Raw genomic sequence first — 24,722 nt, forward strand, 5'->3', positions numbered from 1 at the left:
TAGAGCAAAACTACATACATGTAAGGTTCTGTTTTTAAAGAAACCGTTAATTTAATATTTTTTACTTATTAAATTTGAATTTTACTATTTAAGGGTGGTTTTTCGATTTAAAAAAAATTTAGAGGGTGAGGGAGCATTTCTGGCTTTGTTTCTGCATTGCTGGAGTAAAAATTTCTGGTTATAAAATTTGTCAATCAGTTATTTTATTGTTTTATCTTCTGAATTTGGTTCTTCGGATTAGGGGTAGTTTTTTCGATTAAAAAAATTCAGGGGGTGCTGGATCAATGCTGGCTTTGTTTTTGAGTTAGTGGAGCAAAGTTTCGTAGATGTAAAATTCGGTTTTTTTAAAAAATAATTTGATTTTTTTTTATCTCCGAAGTGTGAATTTGTCCGTTTAAGGGTGGTTTTGGTCGATTTAAAAAAAAACTGAGGGGGATGGAGCAATTCTGAGCTCAGATTCGGTTCCAGCGGTCCAAAATACTATAGGAAATATATCGTAAGGAAATTAAAAACTGAAATAAGAAGGTGATAATTCATACAATATATACTACACGTGGAGTCAATGAACTCGAAACAAAACAAAACAGACAAAATAAAAGAAATTTGCAAATTTGCAGCTACAGAGGATAAAATCGAATATTAGCTCTCAATTATTTGGATAATTAAAAGCAATCGTTTAACAAATATTAGAAATCGTCTTTCTGGATCTCATTTAGAAGAACTTCTTATATTAGGCTTTACTTCAAAATCAACTTGATTTGAGAATTAATATATTTTAAAACCCCAGTGATATAAACCAAAAAGTAAAGTTTAATTAATGAAAGATTATTTAATACTATCCTATTATGAAACAAGTAAATATGCAAATTAGATAGAGAAAGACATTCTTATGTTACATTTCTTGGTGTGAGAAGATATGGGTTACCTGAAGCGTTACCAAAAGCGTTACCTCACAAGTTTTATACTTTCTCTAAAGATTTCCATGTGATAGAGGGAGAAATAAATTATTACCTGGATCCACAGAGTTAATCCTCATTAACAAATAAAAGGTTTTATTATCCAAGGGTTGGTATTTTTTGTTGTAAGTGTTCCGAGGGTCTAATAAAGGTATATATGTTACGGTCAAAGACCGGAATTGGTCATTCTCCGATAATGACCGGTCAATGTCGACAATGCCCAAAATCGTTGGTCATTGTCGTGTAAATTTTGGACAAAGTGCAAAATTATTCATATTATGTGTTTTTCTTGGTCAATGTCAACAAAGACCGGTACAAGTTGGGCATAGTTGATCATTATTAAAAAAAATTGAATTAAGAAATTTATTATTTTAAAAAATGAATAATTTCTTCTGAAATTAATAATTATTATTTATTTAATATTTAATTAGTATGTAATTAAATTAATTAAATTTAATATTTAATTTAATATTTAATAAAAAATAATTATTCGGAAATAGTAGACTCAGAATACGCTGTTAATGATATAAACAAAGTTAATAGAATTCCGTTTGTAATCGAACCTTCAATAATGTATTGATTACAGTCATATCAAAATAAATGAAGTTTATAATGATCAGTTTGCTGTTCAGCTGCTGCGAAAAACAGCATTTCTGGGGCACAAGGATATAAGAGGTGCAAATGTAAGACTGGATGTAAGCCGATGTAAGCAGAATAAATGCAAATGCTTGAAAGAAAATAAAAAATATAATTCGAAATGCCACGGTAGCTTGTCATGTTATAATTAATAAATAAATAAATCAGTTTTCCTTTCATTACTTTCTGTTTATAAGATGATTAACAACTTTGCCCAAACGTGACTGGGCAATGTCGACAATGACCGAACATTGTCAACAATAACTGGCCATTGTCAAAGATTTTTAAACATTGTTCAAATTTACAGGACAATGTCATTGACCGGTCATTATCGGAGAATGACCAATTCCGGTCTTTGACCGTAACATAATTATATACTTCGGAGAAAAGCGTGGTGAGTTCGTGGAATCGGCTGGGCTAGGGGAAATCTTGTCACGGTATCTCAAGGTAAATGTGTAAATTCTTTTGTCGTCATTTTCATTTTATTTATTTGTTTCTTTTATTTATTCCGTTTTCTTTTATGTAAATTACGTCGTTTCTGAATTTTCTCGCCAAGAAAGCGATGAGTATTTTATGTTAATTGTTTTATTTTATGCACTATTCGATTTTATTTATATTGATATACTGTTACCTTTTTCTTCTAATTTATTTCTTTTACGTTGATTTTATATTTTGACTTGTGTGTGAATGCGTATTTTAACTTGGATAAAATTGTAATTGTGATTATTTATTTGACTCGAGTCATATTAAAAATTTGAATTGAAAATACAATTATTGTGCATTTATATGTTTTATTTATTATGATATTTCATTTTTTTGTGATCTTTTGTTACTAATTCTATGAAAATTAAATGTTATTTGTTTTATAAAGATATATATTACAGTTGGTTTCTATTTTTACCCACTCACCATTTGTCATAATTTTCGTCAACTACCGCCGCCTACTCTAGTGTAAATTTAGTGATTCTATTGTTAAAATTAAAAGTTACTATAAAGTTACTAAATTTTTATTAGAGCAGTGTGCGGTAGTAGGGATGATGGCAACCAATCATAAGATTTCTCAGATTTTGCATCGCTCTCTGTAGGAATATACCGCAGTTATTCCTTCTATCTCTAGTCTTCTTGGTTTCAAATAACCATGGAGAACATAACCACTTTTTTTATTTACACAGCTGTCAACATTAAAGTCCAATGCGCATGATCAATATTTTAAGGAGTGCTGTTATTAGTGTTTTAAAATTCTCGGTAAAATTGAAACCTGAGAAGGTAAGAAAGAAAATTGCGGTAAATTACCGAAAAAAGAGAATTTATGAGAATATATGAGAATATTCATTTAAGTGATTGATAATTGCCTTTTTTAAATTTAAATATGTATTTTTATAGTATGTAAGTTATAAATAAACGACCGACATGTTATTAAATGAATAATTTGAACAATGAATATAATAGACTGTAAGGGTGCAGTCCCATAGAGCAGATTAGCAGAATAGATTTCAGCCAATCAAAAGTTAGGCTGCAGTCCCATGGCAGCGTTTTGCGTTGCGTTTTGTCACTAGACCATGAGTGTAAAAGAGATGCAGATATATGTTTGCTATGTTTACACTCAGGGTCTAGTGACAAAACGCAACGCAAAACGCTGGCATGGAACTGCAGCCTTAGTCTCTCGCGGCAAATTTTTGCATTTCCGTTAGAGACTGTTTTTTTATTGGTCAACGTCTAATCTGCTAATCTGCTCCATGGGACTGCACCCTAATTTTCTCTGTGTTCTTACTGACAAGATGACAGTCGGGTATATATGCCTGCACTTTTATCATTGTCTAACACGTGCGTTGTCATGGCAACATGTGTGTTAGACAAGGATAAAAGTGCAGGCATATAAATGTACCTGATTCAATATAATAATGTAATATTATATCAATATTAATATATTAATATATATATATTATATATTGTAACAAAGATATTTTTCATTATAATAATAATTGTACAGTCAGGAACATATGTCTGTACTTTTATCCTCGTCATACACGTTGTCATGACAACGCACATGTCAGACAAGGATAAAAGTACAAGTAAAAATTCTCATAAATTCTCAGAGAAAAAACGATCCGGTAATTTACCGGTAAATTACCGTAATCTTCTTTCTCTTCTTGACGTAATTTACTGTCTTTAGAACACTAGCTGTTATAGACTACAGAGAATATGGCACTTTTCGTGCAGGTTTTTTAATTATTTCTGTAAAGCACAGATTGGTCTCCCTACTATTCCTACTGTGATGTCTAGTTCTCTTAAACTAGACCATAAGTGCAAAAAAGACAAACATATATCTTCATCTCTTTCGCACTTATGGTCCAGTTACAAAACGCAACTCAAAATGAGCCAATGCTAAACGACATAGACAGTGGCGCCACCAACCTGGCTCATTTTTGGTGCACTTCAAAATGAGTAGCGTACGCTGCTCATTTTGAGACCAGGTTTTTTCTGTGTTAAGGAGTATAGAAAAAAATTCGGGGTCTCGATATAGGACTCTTATTAAATATGTTACATGGTACCAAAATAGACCATTGTGAAAATGGTGCTTAAAAAACGTGTACTTTTCTTCTTCGAAAATTCATAATCTCAAGAGCAAAGCAGAATGGATATTTCTGCTTTTTTATTTTTAAAAATCTGTCAGTTAACATAAAAAAGGAATTTAAATTATTTCTAATGTTTTTAATAAAAACATTATTGGTTTTGCATTTATGAAATCTTTGTTTTTTCAGAACAACAGGTTCCGGTAATCCAGGTAGTAAATCTCCAGCAGGAGGAACAAGTGGTGAACCACGTACTCCTGTCGCAGGGCCACAAAACAAACAACTCCAAAATGTCAAAGGCGACCATCCTTCGGTACGTTAGAATTATTTATTTATCAACAATTATTTAATTTTTATTTACATTAACAACATTAAATATTATACTTATTCTCACGACAATTCTCATTCTTACAATTTTATTTCACAAATATTAAACAAACTATCTAATTGTCCCAACTAAATTTTAATTATAAAATAGTTATTAATGATACAAGTGCACGTGTATCATACAACATTTTATAACATTTAATAACATTTTATTTTATACCCAATAATGGACATTATTGGTAAAGTCATAGACTGCCCACGCCAATGTCAATGATTGGGAACCATCATTGGCAAATTATTGGCAACCAATAATTAGCCAATATTAAAAATTTTAATAATAATTTAAAAAATCAATTAATATAATTTTTTTTTTATTTTTATTATCTTTTTAATAGTTATTATTATTATTTTATTTTTAATAAATACATTAAATTTAAAAATGGTCATCACAGTATTAGTGAAACCATTTCGTCCAAAAAAAAGTTTGTCTCACATCCCAATAAATAGAAGAGACATCGGGCAGAAAAAAATTTCGCCGAGAAAAAATTTTAGGTCACTGCTTATATACTAATCAAGTCGCACCTCAACTGCGAGAAACAGTGATGTTCGCCATCCCTGTCGCGTTGAACGTACTAAAGTCCAGAGCTGAGCCATCAGCGCAGCGCGGGAAGATTTGAAAAATTTGATTTTATTAGATATTTTATTTTATTTTAAATATGACAAATAATTAATTTAATAAATAATTATTAATAATATAATGTCATATTTAATAATTAGTTAAATAGTTTTTTCAACGAAAACTTGAAAAAAAAATTTGTTAACAAAAAAAATATTATGAAAAAAGTATTTTTTTTGAAAAATTTTCGTAGTACAAAAATTAATTAACTAATAATTACGTTATTTAGTTAATTAATGTCTTTACAGAAAAATTTTGAAGAAAAAATTATTTTCTCATCGTGATATTTTTTTGTGCAACGAATAATTTTCTTGTTGAAGTTTCGTAGTAAAAAAATCAATTAACTAATTGACGTAATTATTAGTTAATTGATTTTTTTTCTACTAAAATTTGCCAAAAAAATTATTTTTTCTATCGTAATATTTTTTTTGTCTACAAATAATTTTGTTGTCAAATTTTCGTTAAAAAAATTAATTAACTAATTATTAAATATGAAATTATGTTATTAATAATTATTTATTAAATTAATCATTTGTCATATTTAAAATAAAACAAAATATCTAATTGTTGAACCCTAAGTATATTGTTTATGGATATAATTGTTATTTTCGAAACGTGTTCCCCTTAGAATTTTTTTTAAGATTACATTTATTGCCTTATATAATTTCAGTTTAAGCAACACACAGTTAACAACCTTCGAAACGTCATAAAATTTATATTTCAACTCTCGACAAATTTGAGTTTTCGATCTTTTATTATTTAAGCCGTATTTTGTCTACGTATCTTAATCCCTCCCAGCAAACACGTTCTATAATTGTTCTATTAAAATTAAAGAACATTGTTCTAGAACAATTGTGCCATCAATAACATGTAGCAGTTATAGAACCAAATGGTAACAGTGTTCTAGACCAATGTTCCTAATATGTTACATAACTGTTTTATTTTTTTGCTCCAGAACTGTTCTTAGATATAAGTTCCATAAGTATTATAGAACATTTAAGTCACAAATGTTGTAGAAATTTTTGTACTTTTTTTGTTCTAGAATTGTGATATAACAATATTATGTCACCTTTCTAGAACAATATTCTCTTTTTGTTATAGAATAAATCCGGAAATTTGTTCTTGAATTATTCTCTAACAAATGTTCTATACACAGTGGTCCTCAAGCATCGACAGGTTCGACTAAAATGGATCCAAAAATTGACTGAACAAGCTTTTAGAAGACTATTCGTAAATGTAAAAACTGTCGAAAAAACTAAAAATTACATTTTACGAAATGTATTTTTAGCATTGTATTATATACTGTTCAGTAATCAACAATTATATCTGTAATGTTCATTGGTAAACCATTTTAGTGTACAGTACGTACTCACTAAGCATTAGTATATTTAACTTATAGTAAAATACATACAAAAGCTTGTAGAATAGCTTATTAGATTACTCTTTATAGACGCTAAAACAACTTTGTCCAAAATCAGAACCAATTTTTTTCAAAATATTTTTAAACTGCGTTTTACAATAATTTTTCATCTTTTAAGATTACTATTAAACTTAATTTAGCTTCTTCAAGTTGAAATTCCATCCATTCATATCAATGTATTCGTGCATTAGTTTTGTAACGTCTTGTAACAACTGACTGATTAACTTATTGCTTGCGCGAAAAATCAAATGCTTTTTTCCTATTTTGAAATGAGTTCTCATGAGGAGAACCGGAAGAAAATATGCGCACCATGCAGTTAGAAAATTGCTTTTACACAGGAAAAACAAAATGTTATTTTAACACCAGAATTGGTGTTAAAATAACACGCAACAAATTTTACCCTAAATCTGGGTTAAATCTTATGGGTTTTAGCATTGGAGAAAATTACCCGCAACAAAAATAACACCAGCTTTTTTCTGTGTAAAGAGGTTAAACTAGAAAAGTTCCTTATAAACGAAAAGTTACCTAATCTAATTAAAAAATTTAGCAACAATAATTTTAATTTAAATGGGTTTTTTAAAGATACCTTTTTCGTAATCTAGAAGAGTAAGATAGCATGTTCTACAAATGCTCAATAAAATTTTCTCATCATTTAAATTAAAACTATCATTGATAAATTTTTTAATTAGATTAGTTAATTTTTCGTTTATAAGGAACTTTTCTGGTTTAACCTCTCTAAAAGCAATTTTCTGACTGCATGGTGCCCATATTTTCTCCCGGTTCTCCTCATGAGAACTCATTTTAAAATGGAGAAAAAGCAATTGGTCTTGCGCTCAAGCTATAAGTTAATCAGTCAGTTGTTACAAGAAGTTACAAAACTAATGTACAAATACATTGATATGAATTGATGAATAAATGAAATTTCAACTTGAATATAAATAGATAAATAAAGCTTAAATGGTAAATTAAGCTTAATGGTAATCTTAAAATATGAAAAATTATAGTAAAACGCAGGTTAAAAATATTTTTAAAAAAATTTATTCTGATTTCAGGCAAAGTCGTTTTAGAGTCTATAAAGAGTAATCTAATGAGCTATTCTTCAAGCTTTTGTATGTATTTTACTATACACTAATACTAATACTATACTAATACTAATATACTAATGCTCAGTGAGTACGTACTGTACACTAAAATGGTTTACCAATGAACATTACAGATATAATTGTTGATTACTGAACAGTATATAATACAATGCTAAAAATACATTTCGTAAAATGTAATTTTAAGTTTTTTCGACAGTTTTTACATTTACGAATAGTCTTCTAAAAGCTTGTTCAGTCAATTTTTGGATCCATTTTAGTCGAACCTGTCGATGCTTGAGGACCACTGTGTATAAGAGTTCTTAAACATAGATGTCCCAAACGTTCTAGAAATTTTTTCCCGCTTCTGTTCTAGAACTGTGCTGAAAAGACTATTACATGACATTTCTAGAACAGAATGCTTGTCTTATTCTAAAAATTATTAATAACTATCTGTTCTAGAATTATAACATTATGTCAAATCTACAAATGTTCTGTAATACTTCAGTCACAAATGTCATTAAATGTTTGATCCTTTTTGTTGTAAGATTTCTATTTGAATTTTTTTTCATTAATAATGCAATATAATTTTGTCAATTTTTATACCAACATCAATTTTTTTAATATTTGAATATTATATAACTTAGAATTTCAATAATATTGGATATTGAAACTTCACCGAATCATAAATTATTTGATTTTCAACAAAGAATTAGTATACAGTTTCCTCAAATCTACACTGCAAAAAGAAGTATCTTATTTTAAGATGTTTTAGTAACGTTTTCAAAATATCAAAACATTTTAAACAACTTAATGTCTTAAAAACGCTACCAAAAGATCTTAAAATAAGATACTTCTTTTTGCAGTGTATATATAGTACTTAAAATTAGTCGAATTGCAAAATTTAGTCATTTTTGGTAGGTTAAAATTAATTTGAGAACTTTTAAAAGTTTTGAATTTCGTACATTTTTATAATTTATTTTTATTAGAAACTTTATATTTGCTTTGTCTTATATTTAAGTAATTTTTAAATTCTTTGCTTAAAAAATTACTATAAGACTTGCAATTTGTTGAGACTTAGTAATATAACTAAATATATAACTAAATATAACTAAATTTTTATTTAGTTATAGTGTATTGAATTTTTTATAAGAATATTATTATACATATATATATAAATTGCTATTATTAAATATTACCGTAAAATGAGGTAAAGTCGGCGTTTGCGGGTAAAGTCGGCCGGCGCTTTAAACACTTAAATATTGTATTTCATTTATTAATTTACATTAATTCTAACTACATTTTTAATAAAACTCGGATTTCTTCTGGAAAAAAGTAATAGTTCAACTTTAAAATGATTTAACGCGCCGGCCGACTTTACCCTCAAACGCCGAATTTACCTCATTTTACGGTAAATAAAAATATAAATCACTATTATGAGTAATAAAAATTAGAATAGTTAATTTAAAAAATGTTACTTTATCAACATTGTTACTTAATTACTTTTTTGGAGAAAATTGAAATTTATATGAACTGTCCACTTGAATGAAGATTGTAATAAATAATAAACAACTGAAAAATTGTTTGATGGTTTTACAAAATAATAAACCTATCTATTTCATGTGTTTGTTACAAGGAACATTTCCTAACAAACCTTCATAGTCTCCCTTGGTCGAGCGTGTCTAGGCGCAGCTCACGGTTGAGCCCTGCAGTGTAGGTACACTAGTGATGGTCGAAAGCTCGAATCTCAGAGTCAACCGGTTAAAAATTTCGAGAATGTGCTAGGATTACTAATTTTTTTTATTTTATTAACATTATCAACATCAAATTAAGACAAAATATGACACTCTTTTAATTTATTATATTAATTTTAACTGTATTTTTTTCTAAAAAAATTCTATATTTGTTACATATGTGTTATATAAGATGTTGTTACTGGATTTGCTGGGCTGTTTTAACTACCTTCCCACCGATGGGCTTCAACTTAAATTGCGGTACTTCTTCAAATGGCCCTATTTATTGTAATTGTACTTAACCATCTTGTACTTAAAAAATATTTTAAACTCAAATATATTTTTGTCAGTTTTTAAAATGAACCATACTCGAGTGTCTTACCAAATTGTGCTCTCGAGAATACAGCTTGTAAATAAGTTACCACATTAAATGTTAATTAATATACTTAAACATCTTGAATCATTGAATTACCTGCATCACAACAATCACATAAATCTTTAAGCACGGGATTCTAATCATCAAGTTGTGATAACGAAACGTCACAACTTCAAAAAATATTAACACCGTCAACATTTTATGGTCCTTTGAGCCGGATCCAGCCTCCTGGTGGTCTACGGCGGCTTATCCTCGCACATTGTTTAAGTAATTAACATCAAACAAAACGTAGATTAACGAAAAAATCTACTTAATTTTCGAAACTGAAGTTTATTTGAACGAGTTAACTTACGAGTAATCTGAGCGAGTAATCTGAACGCGTAATCGGAACGAGTTTATCCGAACAAGTTTATCCGAACGAGTTTATCTGAACGAGTTATCGGGTCGAGATATCAGAATAAGTCAACGGAACGGGTCAAGGGTACGAGGCATCGAATCATCAGGCTTATCAGTGTTGTTAAATTCTTGTGTCTATTAAATGAAGTGTGAATATTAACTTTATTAATGACACTCAAAATTTGTCAAATTCTTTCTAAATTCATAATTGTGTAATGCGCTGTCAATTCACGGTGCGCCAGAAGGAGGTTTAAATAAAAATGAGTTGGCACTTAAAACTTCTTTTTGATTATGGTTCTTAAATGAATAAAAACCATTTTTCAATAGGTTTTAAAATCAACTTACGTGCCAAATTTAAAAAAAATTGAGTTTTAAATATATAAAAATAGTGTTTTATGAGGTACCAGAATTTATTTAATGTATACTTATATGTGTTATAACGTGTATTTTTATTTATTTATTTGATTGAATTTACTGAAATTCATAATGTTAATTAATTAATTTAAATGTGGATTTGAGTAAATACCCGTTATATTTGGTTTATTATTATTATTATTTACAAAATTAACCTCACACCAAAATTTACAAAAACACTGCTGTCGAACGCCAAAACGAGAATGATTAAAAATGGCTGTTCGTCCGCGTCAACGCGTCTGTTCGTCGTGCTTTGTCTCCATGGTGAGTCTCGCCCGAGTTACAAAAGATCCACCATTGGTAATCGATGCGCGTCAGATGGTAATTTCATTAATTATCGACGGTCGAAAGAAAGTTCGATAAATGACCGATAGGGGCGCTGCACAATAACATGTGTCTGGAAGATGGCGATGACCAGTGTTGTGACAGGTCTCTGTATTTAAAAGTGGATCTTCGTTTTCCTGGCAATGTTGTATAATTGGGACTCACATCCAATTATATGTATATGCCAGAAAATACTTCCCTTGATGTCTTCCTTCAAGGATGTTTAAATCGATGGTCGACCCGATACTTATAGAATTGGGGACTTAACCCCGAGTGTTATTTTATGTAAAGGAAGAGAAAGAAAAGTGTTAGTGTTATTCTTAATTTTTTATTGATCGGTGAACAATCATCTGACGGTTCGCCCATAAGCGAGATCATGGAATTTACTGAAAATAAAGGTAAAATAAAAGTGATAGAATTGAAGTGAAATAAAGTGTGATTCCCGCTCTGGCGTTAAATTGACGTTAAATTAATTATTTTTATTTATTTATTTTGAACGCAGGCAATAAAATGCCGCGTTACAGCGTATAGATAATAGATGTTTTAGATTTGGGTTCATATAAATTTATTAACATTGAAGTTATTTTCTTGTTTTGTTTTTATATTTATGCATTAAGAGTGTCGAACGGTATCTGAAATTCTTTAGCAAGAAGAGAGTTTTAATTATCGCTCTCAACGTGAAATATTATTCATTTTAAAATACTTTTTCTTTATACGTGCATGCAAAAACCTCGTTTGGCAACCACTCTCAGCTATCCAAAATAGTCGAATCCCTCACTGTACGCGCGGACGATGAGCAAAGTATTTTGCTCACCGTTAAGCGGTGGCCAAAACAGTTTGCTCATCGTCCGCGCGCACAATGAGGGAGTCGGCCATTTTGAATAGCTGCAAGTAGCTGTCAAACGAGGTTATGCCTGCACTTATAAAGAAAAATATGGTTCGATACAAGGGGCCAAACGAGCGTATGCTCATTACTCGTGTAATGAGCAAAACGCTCGTTTGGCCCGTTGTATCGAAATATACTATTTTCTTGAAACACGAACACTTTTAACAAAATCAGCCAAAATCCTCATCTTACAAATTTCCTAAATCCCAAAGAAGGTACGAATCCATAGAAAAACATAGTTGCAAAACAAGAAGTAGAAAAGTAATCTAATAACAGCTTCGACTTTGTGCGCTCTGCATCCTGCTGCCATCTGACGGCGGCAGGAGGTAATGAACCTGTCATTATATTACTTTTCGTTTTGCAATCGTGTTTTTCTATGGATTCGCATAATCTTTCGGATTTAGGAAATTTATATAAGATAAGAATCTCTAGCTGCTTTTGTAAAAAAGTGTCCGTCTTTCAAGAAGAAAGTATTTTAAAATTGAGGGGCTGATAGTAAAAATGGTTTAAAATAACATTGGGAGCAAAAGTGGGATAAGTGACTTGGGAGCAAAAACGGGTTAAAATGATTCGTTTAATTTATTGATAAATTCATTATATTATCGATTAAAAAATATTAACAATAGGAAAAAATGCATATTTTATTATAATTAATATTTTTTAATCGATAATATAATGAATTTATCAATAAATTACACGAATCATTTTAACCCGTTTTTGCTCCCAAGTCACTTATCCCACTTTTGCTCCCAATGTTATTTTAAACCATTTTTACTATCAGCCCCTCAATTAATGTTTATCATTTTCACGTTTAGTGCCGCTTTTATAGGGCGATAATTAAAGGTCTCTTCTTTCCAGAGAATTTCAGAGACCATTCAACTTTCTTAAATAAATTTTGTCCCTCTTAAAATAGTTCTTTTAACATTATAATGTAATTTTTTAAAATCGGATACAAACACAACAGCAATATAATTATTTATATGTAAAATTAAAAATGAATAATTATTTTATCATTTATTACAGTATTTATTAGATTAAATAAATTCTGATTCCCCATAAAATTACTGTTTTTTATATAAAAACTAATTTTTTTAAATCCGGCACGTAAACTGATTTTAAAAACTATTGAGAAATGTTTTTATTCATCTAAGAATCATAATCAAAAAGAATTTTTTAAAAGATGTTTTTGTCTGTTTGGCCTAAATGGCTTTTAGTTTATTGCAACAATTGACATGACGCGTTTCGACACAGAATTCTGTGACCTCATCAGATACATTTCTGCAAAGATAAATCTTTTTAGAATTTTTTCAAACGAAGATTAAAGCTCTTTTTATGAAGAATACATACCGATATTGTCACGTCTGTTTCATTTTAGTTAATATACATAATGAGTTTTTTTAAATTTTGTTATAATAATTTTAATCATCTGTAAAAATGTAAAACTGTAAGAAGCAGCTATTACTTAAATTTTTTTTTGTATAATTATGAAACATGTACCTTTAATTAATTTTAAAAATTGAATTGAAAAAAAATATTATATATGTTAAGTAGAAAAAAATTATAAATTAAAAATAAAACTTTTTTTGAAACACATGTTTGACATGTGTTTCAATTTTTTTTAATTGAAATATATTGGCTTTAACCTAGAAATTTTAAAAAAGAATTTATAAGTGACAATTCATTTTTATTCAAATTACCTTCTGGCGCACCGTTAATAGTGTCTTCTCTGCGAATCTTTGAACGATCCTACGGCCAGAGCTGCAAGGGGGTAAGTCCGTTACGTCTATTACTGAGTCATTATGCTCATCAATTAATTTCTATTGAACCCTACAATCTTCTATCTCTATTTAAAATGTCTAAACAAGATAAACGAATCACACAATTGCACAGGCAAAGAGGCACTTTAAAAACTAAATTAACAATTTTTGAAAATTTACTTGCTAGGTCTATTGAAGAATTAAATTTAATTGAGTTAAGCACTAAACAATTAAGCGTAAATGGGATATTAGAAAATTTTGAAGTAGTTCAGGGTGAATTAGAGAAATTGTTCCTGAGGATAAAATTGAATCAGAATATCAACAACGAATTGCGTTTGAAGAAAAGCTTTCTGTATTATCTGCTAAAGCACAAATTATTATTAACGAAAAATCTGCTGTGTCTCAAATTCTGAATTCCGGTACTGATGAGAATTCAAGTGTTAATTCTACAATTCCACAAGTAGAGGCTCGACAGCTAAACGCAAATTCGATAAATATTAAATTACCTGCGTTAAATCTACCTTCCTTCAGTGGTACTTATGAACAATAGCCCGGATTTAGCGGTTCCTTTAAATCTTCAGTCGATATCATGAAATATTTTAGAAAAAAGTTACGATGATCCGAGCTTTGTAAGTAATGATCACATTAAATCGTTCTTTGATTTGCCTAATTATTCCAATATGTCAGCAGCTGCTCTCAGTGAACTTGCAAATGGTGTAACGAAACATTATCGCGCCCTAGAAGCGTTAAAGAACCCAATTTTAGAATGTTTTCCAATATATACTGTTGTATATACATTGAGTGAACGGCGCAAAATGATAAAAAATCTAAAACTTTGTATCAATTGTCTTCGTGCGAATTACACTGTGGATAGCTGCAACGCTTGTACTTGCAAAACTTGTAGTAAAAAACATCACACATTATTACACGAAGATAATGTGTCAAAACCTTTGCAGGTCAGTCATGTAAATTTACCGAGGTCCGTATCCGCTCAAGTTTTGCTTTCGACCACTGTCGTACACATACTAGACATAAAGGGAAATCCCCATGCATGCAAAGCGTTACTTGATAATGGTTCTCAGGTTTACTTTGGGTGTTTTCGGCATTCACTCAGAGTTAACTCTAGAGTTAGCAGTGGTGCTCAAATGTAAATTTTGATTTTCAGTTCGTCTGTTGATTGTGAACGTTGTTGATTGGCAATTTGACATAGACGATTCATTTTGATTGGCGCAGGGTTTGCAATTGTAACAACATGTGAAACGGGCCTTTTATTCTAGTAATGTAATGTTAAAATAAAATTTTTTGTTTCTTGATTTCATAAAAGTCCCCAAAAATTTATTACTAGATGACCCAGAGTTAACTCTGTTTTCTTGCGAGAGTAAAGAAAAAGGGTCAGTCCTAACCTTTAATGGCCGACAAAATTTGTGAACGGATTGTTTGTTTTGAAAAGTGTAAATTGAAACATAATAATTTATTTTTATTAAAAATTATTTTAACTTTTTATTTATAAAAAACAACTTTAATTAAAATAAATAATCTAGTTTCTTAAACAATTCAGATTAATTAAAGTTAGGGAAATAATGAAAAATTTGAAAATTACCTATAAACTTTAAAAAAATAACACGTTTATGGGTAGCAAAAATATGTTCCATTTTTAAATGAAAAACAAAAAATATGTATAAATTAAAAAAAAGTAAGCAAACAAGGACAACTAACTTCAAACTCAGGGTGATGAAAATAGAAAATCAATTATTTTATTTAGGTAAATAAATTTTCAAAGATAATATCATTGAGCACCACTGTTAACTCTAGAGTTAACTCTGAGTGAATGCCGAAAACACCCTTTATGACTCAACATTTAGCGACAAAATTAGGGTTAAAGGAATCTTCCGTCGAAATCCTTTTAGGAGGCGTAAATCAAATGAGCTCATGCGTGAATAAAATCACTCGTACCACAATTCAATCGCGATTAAACAATTATTCAGTCGATCTAACGTTTCTCATAACTCCAGAAGTTAATGATCACTCACCAAACGAACCTTTAGACAAATTCGAGTTAAAAATACCTCCAAACATCCAACTTACTGACCCAGATTTCAATAAACCATCATAAGTCGATATTCTTATTGGCGCTAAAATTTTCTTGAAATTGTTGTGTCCAGGTCAACGATCGCTATCTGATGATTTGACACTTCAAAAAACTCATTTCGGATGGATTTTAGGAGGTAAAACATTTACTATTTTTCCCAATACTGCCAAATGCAATTTGTCACTTAATTTATTACACGATAAAATATGTGAATTTTGGGAAATCGAAAATAGTCCCAATAAAAAACTCTTTTCAAACGAAGAAAAGGTGAGAGAAGCACACTATGTAGAAAACACTACTCGAGTCCCTGAAACCGGTCAATATAGAGTCAAATTTACGAAAAAAGTAGATTCGATTGAACTCGGTAACTTTTACAATTACGCATTAAATCGTTTTTATTCTTTAGAGAGATCTTTTGCCAATGACGAGGGCGCTCAGCACTCGTTCGCTCAAACCGAGTTTAAAGAAGATTTCTATATGGACGATTGTTTAACAGGTGTGCAAACACTCGAGAAAGCTAAAAAGACAGTTTCCGAATTAATTCATGTTACCAAAAAGGATGGCATGAATTTAAGACAATGGGCTTCCAATGATCAACTTGTTATCGATTTGTTGAACGAAGAATCCAATGACTCCTTTCGTTGTTTAAACATAAGAGACACAACAAAAACACTCGGAGTTCATTGGAAACCCAAGTCAAATTCTTTCATATACGTCATAAAATCTTCAAGTGAGGGCTCACCTGTAACAAAAAGAACAATGTTATCTGAAATCGCTCAATTGTTTGACCCTCTCGGCTTGTTGGGTCCGACTATTTTACAACCAAAAATTCTGATGCAGTCATTATGGCAATTAAATTTAAATTGGGATGAAAATGTATCTCTTTTGAAATAAGAACTGCCTGGTCAGATTACAAAAAAGAATTACCCAATTTACAAGACGTTGAGATAAATCGAAAAATAATTATCGGGGACATGTTTGAACCGATCAGAATCCAGTTGATTTAATATCACGTGGCCTTTCTCCGAAGGAATTGATCTCCAACTCCTTTTGGAATTGGAAAAATGATTTAAAGCTCAGGGTAAATTTAACTCGCGTAAATGCTGTCACAACTCCTCTGTTTGCAGAAGCTGAATATTTTACAACATTAACGCGTGTTGTGGCCTATTGTCAACGTTTCATCAACTTTAAAACACAAAAACAAAATTTGAAGGGTCCATTGTCTTCATGTGAATTAAAAACTGCTACCGTTACTATAATCAAACTTTTACAGCGTGAAATATTCGCAAATGAAATTCACATGTTTAAAAAGAAAGGAAAAATCGATGGCCATTTGGCTCCTCTTTCACCATTTCTAGATTCTGAAGGTGTTTTGAGAGTCGGAGGTAGACTCAAACAATCTGAACTCTCCTTTTCTGCAAAACACCTGATTCTTTTACCACAAAATCACAATATAACGAAAATCTTAATTCGGGATCAACATTTGCGAATGTTCCACGCTGGAACTCAAGCCACTTTGAGTTCGATTCGAGATTTCTATTGGATTGTGAACGGTAAGACAATGGTTAAAAATGTTATTCGAAAATTCGTTATCTGTTGTCGAGCTAAACATCAAATCCTCACGTACGTGATGGGCGATTTGCCAAAAAATCGCACCATTTTTAAGAAAGCTTTTCTTCACACAGGCGTCGATTATTGCGGCCCTTTTTTTATAAAAGAAAAAAGGTTTAGAAATCGGGTTAAAGTCAAAATCTATGTCTCAATTTTTGTATGTTTTGCTACAAAATCTGTCCACATCGAAGTGGTCAGTGATCTAACAACCGAAGCCTTCCTCGCTTGTTTAAATAGATTTTTTGCCAGAAAAGGAAAAAGTACCGATCTCTACTCTGATAACGAAAGAAACTTCATTCGTGCAAAAAACGAAATCGATGCAGTTTGTAAATTTTTAAATTCTCAAAAGCATAATGACACTTTGAAACAATCGCTCGCTAATCAACGTATAAATTGGCACTTCATCCCCCCGCGTTTGCCTCATTCTGGCAGACTTTGGGAGGCCGCGGTCAAATCATTCAAGCACAATTGGATTCGAGTTATCGGAGAGAGATTGTTGACCTTCGAGGAGTTTACGACTCTTTCTACTGAGATAGAAGGGATCCTCAATTCACGCCCTTTAACTTCCATCCCTTCAGATCCTAATGTCCTGACTGTCTTAACACCTGGTCATTTCCTAACAGGTGACTCATTAATGGGCGTACCGGAACATAATTTGACGGACTTGCCGTCCGGCCGACTTTCGCCCTGGCAACAAGTTCGACAGATGAAACAGCAATTCTGGACTCGGTGGTATAAAGAATACCTCCATGAATTAACTGTTAAGAAAAAATGGCATAAGGGTTTCACCACTGATATAAAAATCGGAAAGATTGTTACGATTCGCGACGATAACCTTCCACCAATGCGTTGGAAGCTTGGCCGTGTTATCGCTACTCATGCTGGAATAGACGGCATTGTTCGTGAGGTATCTGTAAAAACTGCAAATGGTGAATGTAAGCGCAGCGTGAAAAAATTGTCTCCCTTGCCAATCGACATTGAATAACTTTCATTGATCGCTTTTAAATCGACTCCCCTATATGTAGTTACCAATTACATTGTTAATCAATACAAATTATAATTATGAACTATTATAGTTACGAAATCTTAACCTTGTTTATACTGTACAATAATCTATACTTCGAACTTGACACTTCAAGGGGGGGCGGCATATGTTGAACCCTAAAATTATTGTTTATGGATATAATTGTTATTTTCGAAACATGTTCCTCTTAGAATTTTTAAGATTTATAATCAGCAAGTTGTGATAACGTAACGTCACAATTTCAAAAAAAATTGGCACCGTCAACACTAATAAAATCAAATTTTTCAATTGTTCCCGCTCTGCGCTGATGGCTTAGCTCTGGACTTTAGTACGCTCAACGCCACAGGGAGGGCAAACATCACTGTTTCTCGCAGTTGAGGTGCCATTAGATTGGCATATAAGCCAATTAATACGCCAATGGTTACTCGTGTCAGTATCCCATTGGGTTCTTAACTTTAATAAAAAAAATTTCTTGTTTTTATAGGGTAAGTGTACCAGTTACCGATGGTGCACCAATTGTCGATGTTCGTAATTTTCATTTTCCGATGATTAGTATATTATAGAAAATTTAAAAACCAAAATAATTTGTAAATTAACCTTATATCAAATTTACTCGATTGGAAATTTTCTTAATACTTCAAGTTGATGAAAGTTGAATTTTAAAAATACAAATTAAATGTATTTCAAATTACTTTTTTCGTATTAAATTATTACTACAGCATTGTAGAAGAACTGCCCAAGAAGCACGTAATATAACCTCAATATCAAGGTAATATTACATGTAAGATTCGTAATATAACGTTGTAATATTACAGTAATCTTACAGTGATCTTAAAATGTCCGCCTCAAGGTAATATTACCGGTAATGTTACTATAATATTACGCGCTAATATTAAGATAATATTACAGTAATATTGCAATAATATTATACCGTAATATTAAGGTAATATTACAAGAGAATATTACAGTAATATTATGGGAACATTTCTTTACGAAAAAAATCTACCCATCCAGGGAATCGAACCCCGAACTCAAAGCACACGAGTCCACAGTTTTACCAACAAGCCAAATTCACTTATAATATATTTACGTTTTTTATGCTTTATGAATAACTCAAATCAGTCTGTAATATTACTGTAATATTACCGTTAATATTACAGTAATATTCCCGGTAATATTACCTTGAGGCGGACATTTTAAGATCACTGTAAGATTACTGTAATATTACAGCGTTATATTACGAATCTCACGTGTAATATTACCTCGATATTGAGGATATATTACGTGCTTCTTGGGTGTATTAACTTTTAATATAAATTTATTTGTTAAAATTAATTTTTTATATTTTTTAGAAACAAATCATCGGTATCTGATTCCATATTTTATCTCAGGTCCATTTTTCGAGGTATTGACTCGAAAGTTAGTGCATTTAGTTTTTTAGCTGATGTACCATTTGTCGATGCTTCAAACGAAAAAAATGCAAAATAAAGTTGGTTAAGTTTTTGTTTATTAAACGTCAGTGATGCAAAACTTTTATAGGTTAGTTATTTTTTGTATAAAATATAAACTTACAGTTAAATAAGTAAAATTGTTTCATGCCAATGTTCTATAATGTTTTGATCTGAAAAATAAATATTTATTCGATTTTGTAAATACTGATAAAGGTTAATTCATTATAATTGTCAGGTTATATGTTAAAAAAATTCTATATTATCGAGAATCGGAACCGAACATCGAGAATTGGTACACGTCCATCGACAAATGGTGATTTTGCTCAATTTACATTTAAAAACAATTTTTATCTTACACTATAATTTATTTTAGAAAAATAAATAGGAATATTAAACATTATTAAATTCTTCGTCTCACTGCACAAAATTCAAAATTTTAAGTACATTTACTACTGAGAAAAAGAATATCAAAGTCACATGTTGTCTAAAATCATCGACAATTGGTACATCTACCCTGATTTCAGAAATTTTTTTTGAAATTTTTTTTAATATTGAAATAATAGGTTAATTGACAAAAATAAATAAATATTTTTTTGCATTAAATAAATATTACTTGAGTGAATTATAAATGATCTTCATTTAAATTCCAAAATTATTGATTCAATTACAGTTTACTTGGTTAAAAAATATTTATTTGATGTTGTTCCTTATGTCTGACACTTTGTAACAGATTTTCATAGCCTCCCTTGGTCAAGCGTGTCTACACGGAGAGAAAAAACGAGCCTTTACAGCATGGACCTATGTATGCTCTCTTCGTACGCGCCTCTATCGTCCATCTTCGGTACCATCTCTTGCTGCAGTTGCTCGGCTTCTTACTATTTTAGTACGGGCAAGGGAAAATATAGTATAAGGTCGTTCCGAAGATGGACGGTAGAGGCGCGTACGAAGAGAGCATATATAAGTCCATGCTGTAAAGGCTCGTTTTTTCTCCCTACTGAAAATCCCTGTAAAAGATCTTGTACAATTTCCTGTACAGGATCAGCAACTGAACTTGTACAAGTTCTGACCAGTTTCTGTACAGGAAAATGCATACGAATTTGGAACAAGTTCATGTGTGAGAACTCGTACAAGATCTGGTGCAAGATCTTGTACAAGAAAATGTACATGATCTTGTACAATTTGATTTATAAGTACTTGTACATGAACACGTTCATGTTCTTGCGCATGTATAGTTGTAAAACTTTTTTAAAATAAAATTTGAGGTTTTGATAACTTTTAACCACTAAGATTCGTAACTCATGCATGCTAAAAACTATTGGGCAGCTGTAAAGGTTAAAGTAAACTATTGCGCAGCCTTTGAAGTTTTCAATTTTTAGTAAAGGAAAACATGAATTAACATGTGCAAGTATCTTTCTTGTACAAGATCTTGCACAACAGGTGAAAAAACAATATTTAAGAAAATTAAATTTAATTTATAAAAGAAATTTAACTTATATCAATTGTACAAAATTTTTTAGAAATAAAAACATGAGGGTGAAACCTCATATAAAATTAAATTTTTTCAAAATTTATTTACTTTAAAGTATAATATACACTGAAACTCCCGAAGGTGAGAATGGAAAAGACTTGGTTCTCACCTTCAGAATTCGACCTTCAAACCGTTTTGCGGTCAAATATTGTCATTATTGTCATGTTTTCAGAGTGCTGGTGTCCGTCCCGCTTATCCATTTATCCCCCCGTCGCGTTCTCACCTTCAGAGAACTCACCTTCGGGAGTTCCAGTGTAATTAATATAATTTTTAAATTTAATTGAGAAATTTTTGAATTATACTAGGTACTTAAAAAGTAGTTAATGATACTAGGTTTTTTAATTGCAATTGTCACGTCACCGTAACTTTAATAATCATATTATAAGAATTTTTTTTTAATTTATACCGAGTAGCGTTTTTCTTGCGACAAACACCTGTGTTTTTGTTACGCATCTAAATACCTTTCTCTTAAATGTAAAACTTTCGCCCTTTTGAGCGCAACTAAACATCTTTCTTTTATATATAAAAGACCCCTGCGTTTTGTATCCTCCTACGTCTATACATATACTGTATTTCTAAAACATACAAATAAAAGCGAGAAACCTTTTATGACACAAGAAGAGCACAGACCCCACGAAACTCTCTTTCTAATTTTCCTTATGTGCTAAAATCAGACGAACCCCTGTAGTATTGCTACATTAGAAGAGCATAGACGCTCCGATTATGTAATAAATGCTCTCTTTCTAATTTTCCTTATGTGCTAAAATCAGACGATCCCTTGTGGTATCACCACATTAGGAGAGCACAGACGCTCTCCTACTGCTGCGAATAACCGTAGTCGTACTCTTTCTATTCTGTATTAGAACGGTACAAACCTCTCCTTTAACGTTCAACTGAGAGAGAAGGACTCTCCTCTTCATACATATTACATCAAGCTCATTTTTGGTACCAGTCGACATCTTCTAGTTCAAGGGCATAATTTTCTTATACGAAAGTTAAAGTCAAGTGTCAAAACCCTCTACATTAAACGAGGATCTTTTCTTCTCATTATATTGGGCAATTATCCATTCTTCCTTTTTTTGGAAGAGACTCATTGTTGGGAGTTTCATCACGCCTAATAGAACTCCGGATCTGCGGTTATACCTGGGCCTGTCAACCTTCCTGACGTCATAAATTCACGCTGAAACCAGCTCTTTTCCTGTGACAAGAAAGGACACAGCAGTGGTCCTTTTTCTTTCAACACACCTTCTACTGAATTTTAAGGTAAGTGTTTTATATTCTCACTCCTAACTTTTTCTAAACTTGTCGTATATTTGTAGTAACCCTTGCATTCCTTATTTCAGTCGAATGCTGAATTCTATTTCCTGGGTTGGTTGGTTCGAGATTCCCTCTCTTTCATAAGAACGAATTGTTTTAACTAAAAATACTTGTCTAAATAAAATTGTAACCTAATTATAAAATAATTCACTATTCTCTTTCTTTCCTGTACCCTTAGTTCAGAGCCTTCTGCTCTGTAAATGAAACAGGTGTACCCTGAATCACCGAAGCGGAAATAAATAAAAAAAAAATTTACTTTCTAAAGTTATTTCTTATTTTTGAGACGTAACACAATAGACAAACGGAGCGCGTAGCTTTCAGTTTAAAATCATGAATTGTTCTATTTTAATATATTTTAATTTGATTCAAAAAATATGTTATTGTTTCAAATAAATTAATGTCAATAGCATCGGCACTATTGAATCAATAGTGCTTTTTTCTCAGTGTACGCAACCCTGGAATCATGTCACAGAAGAAGAGGTCTCAATGACTTAATTTTTTAAACTTTTTGACAAGAATTTCATAAAGTACTCTTGAAATGTGTCTCTTTGATGTGGAAAAAAATTAAATAAAATATTTCATCTCTTAGAAAAAAATTCGTAAAAATGTGCTTTTTTTGGCCTGCGAAATCCACATAACCCCTTAAAGAGAAAAGGAATGTAATTCATAAATTATTCTTTAAAAAAATATCAGGTGTACAGGTACCTGATAAAAACTCTTCCTGAGGGGAATTACTTCGCGTCCTGAAGGAGTTTTACTACAATTTTTTATTCTAGAACAATAAACCTTTTTTTTGTTTTTACACCTTAAAAGCTAAAGAAAGACGCAGGTCTTGAAGAGAGGGTCGTATTCAAAATGAGCACATAACACGAAATTAATGATAACAAATTAATCACTAAAAGAATAGCAACAAAAAGTAATTGACTTAAGCAAACGCCAGTCAATCAATTAATTCACACTAATAAACAAAATTATAATAATATTAATACAAATAATCGAGGAAATTGAAATATTTCAAATCTTTCTAGAGCTAATGTTACTTCAATTAAGAATAGATTAGGGTCAGCCGGGGTAAATCCGAACGGGGGGTAAATACGAACGCTAATTATTTCAGCTTAATTAAAATTTTTAAAAATAAGTTCGATATGAGAATTTTTACCTAATGGTTTGTTGAAAAAAGTTTTTCAGGATCTTAATAAAATTTGGTATTCTACGGTTTTTGGGGTTGCTAATTACCAATTTGAAGTCAGTTTTTCAAAATTCAAAATGGCGGACGAGAGTTAAAAAATTCATTGGATTCGCTCGAAAATTGTTACTCGGGGAGTTTCAGGGTCACTGATTACGAATTTGGAGTTAGCAAATTTGATCATTTTTAAAAATAAGTTTTAGAAAAGTCCGCCATTTTGAATTTAAAAAATTTGACTTTTATTTTTGTATTTACATTCAATCACTCCAAAATACTTTCTGTACCAAGTTTTGCAAAAATCCGTTATGATTTGATAAAGTTATTGAAGGTTTTAATTGTGTAATGCATTTTAATTTTTAACCTGTTTGATTTTTGTATTTATATATGATGCATTATTACATAAAAGGTTTGTTATCGTATTTTTTTGAGTTTTTATATAAGTTTAACAATTGCAATACTTTAAATTTATTTTCCCTAAGATTTTTCTGAAATACAGTGGCGTTCGTATTTACCCCGGTATTTTAGGGAAGTTGCAAAGTATCGAGGTAAATACGAACGCTAAGTTTCCTGCGATTGTAATTTATCAAAAATTTTTGCTACCCCATAAAATTGTTCTATGGAAGTAAAGTAACAACTTCATGCACCAGAATACCGGAAGTATTTTTTTTTAAAGAAAAAACTTATGTTATTGTTGAAACTTACTAAAAGCGTTCGGATTTACCCCGGTTGACCCTACTTACATTAATTTTAGTCGATAATTTGTATATTTTTTATGTTAATGTTATATGTTCTTTCATCTGTATTACACTGAAAAACTTTTATTTTATTCAAATATTTGATTACTGGACTACATTATCAAATAAATTTACACTTGAAGAAAATTATTTTTGTTTGAATTAAATAAATAAAAAATAAATAAATTCTTGTTTATTTTGTTTTTAAAAATGGATTTTCTAAAAGAAA

At 30.7% G+C, this 24,722-nt stretch overlaps 2 protein-coding genes across 8 annotated transcripts in view; one reads left to right on the top strand and one right to left on the bottom strand.

Moving 5' to 3' along the window:
* LOC127285401 (synaptotagmin-7) overlaps positions 1 to 24,722 on the top strand; it is an 858,561-nt gene that overhangs the window by 713,256 nt on the left and 120,583 nt on the right. For all 7 annotated transcript variants that reach the window (XM_051311398.1, XM_051311399.1, XM_051311396.1 and 4 more), the window contains one exon: positions 4,355 to 4,478. In XM_051311398.1, coding sequence (XP_051167355.1) covers positions 4,355 to 4,478 — 124 coding nt within the window. The remainder of the gene's footprint in view (positions 1 to 4,354; positions 4,479 to 24,722) is intronic.
* LOC127285399 (dynein axonemal intermediate chain 7-like) overlaps positions 1 to 24,722 on the bottom strand; it is a 236,925-nt gene that overhangs the window by 3,812 nt on the left and 208,391 nt on the right. The window lies entirely within an intron of this gene.

This window comes from Leptopilina boulardi, unplaced genomic scaffold, assembly GCF_019393585.1.
Source record: "Leptopilina boulardi isolate dan_hultmark-lab unplaced genomic scaffold, ZJU_Lbou_2.1 LbouV2_332, whole genome shotgun sequence".
NCBI classification, from domain to species: domain Eukaryota; kingdom Metazoa; phylum Arthropoda; class Insecta; order Hymenoptera; family Figitidae; genus Leptopilina; species Leptopilina boulardi.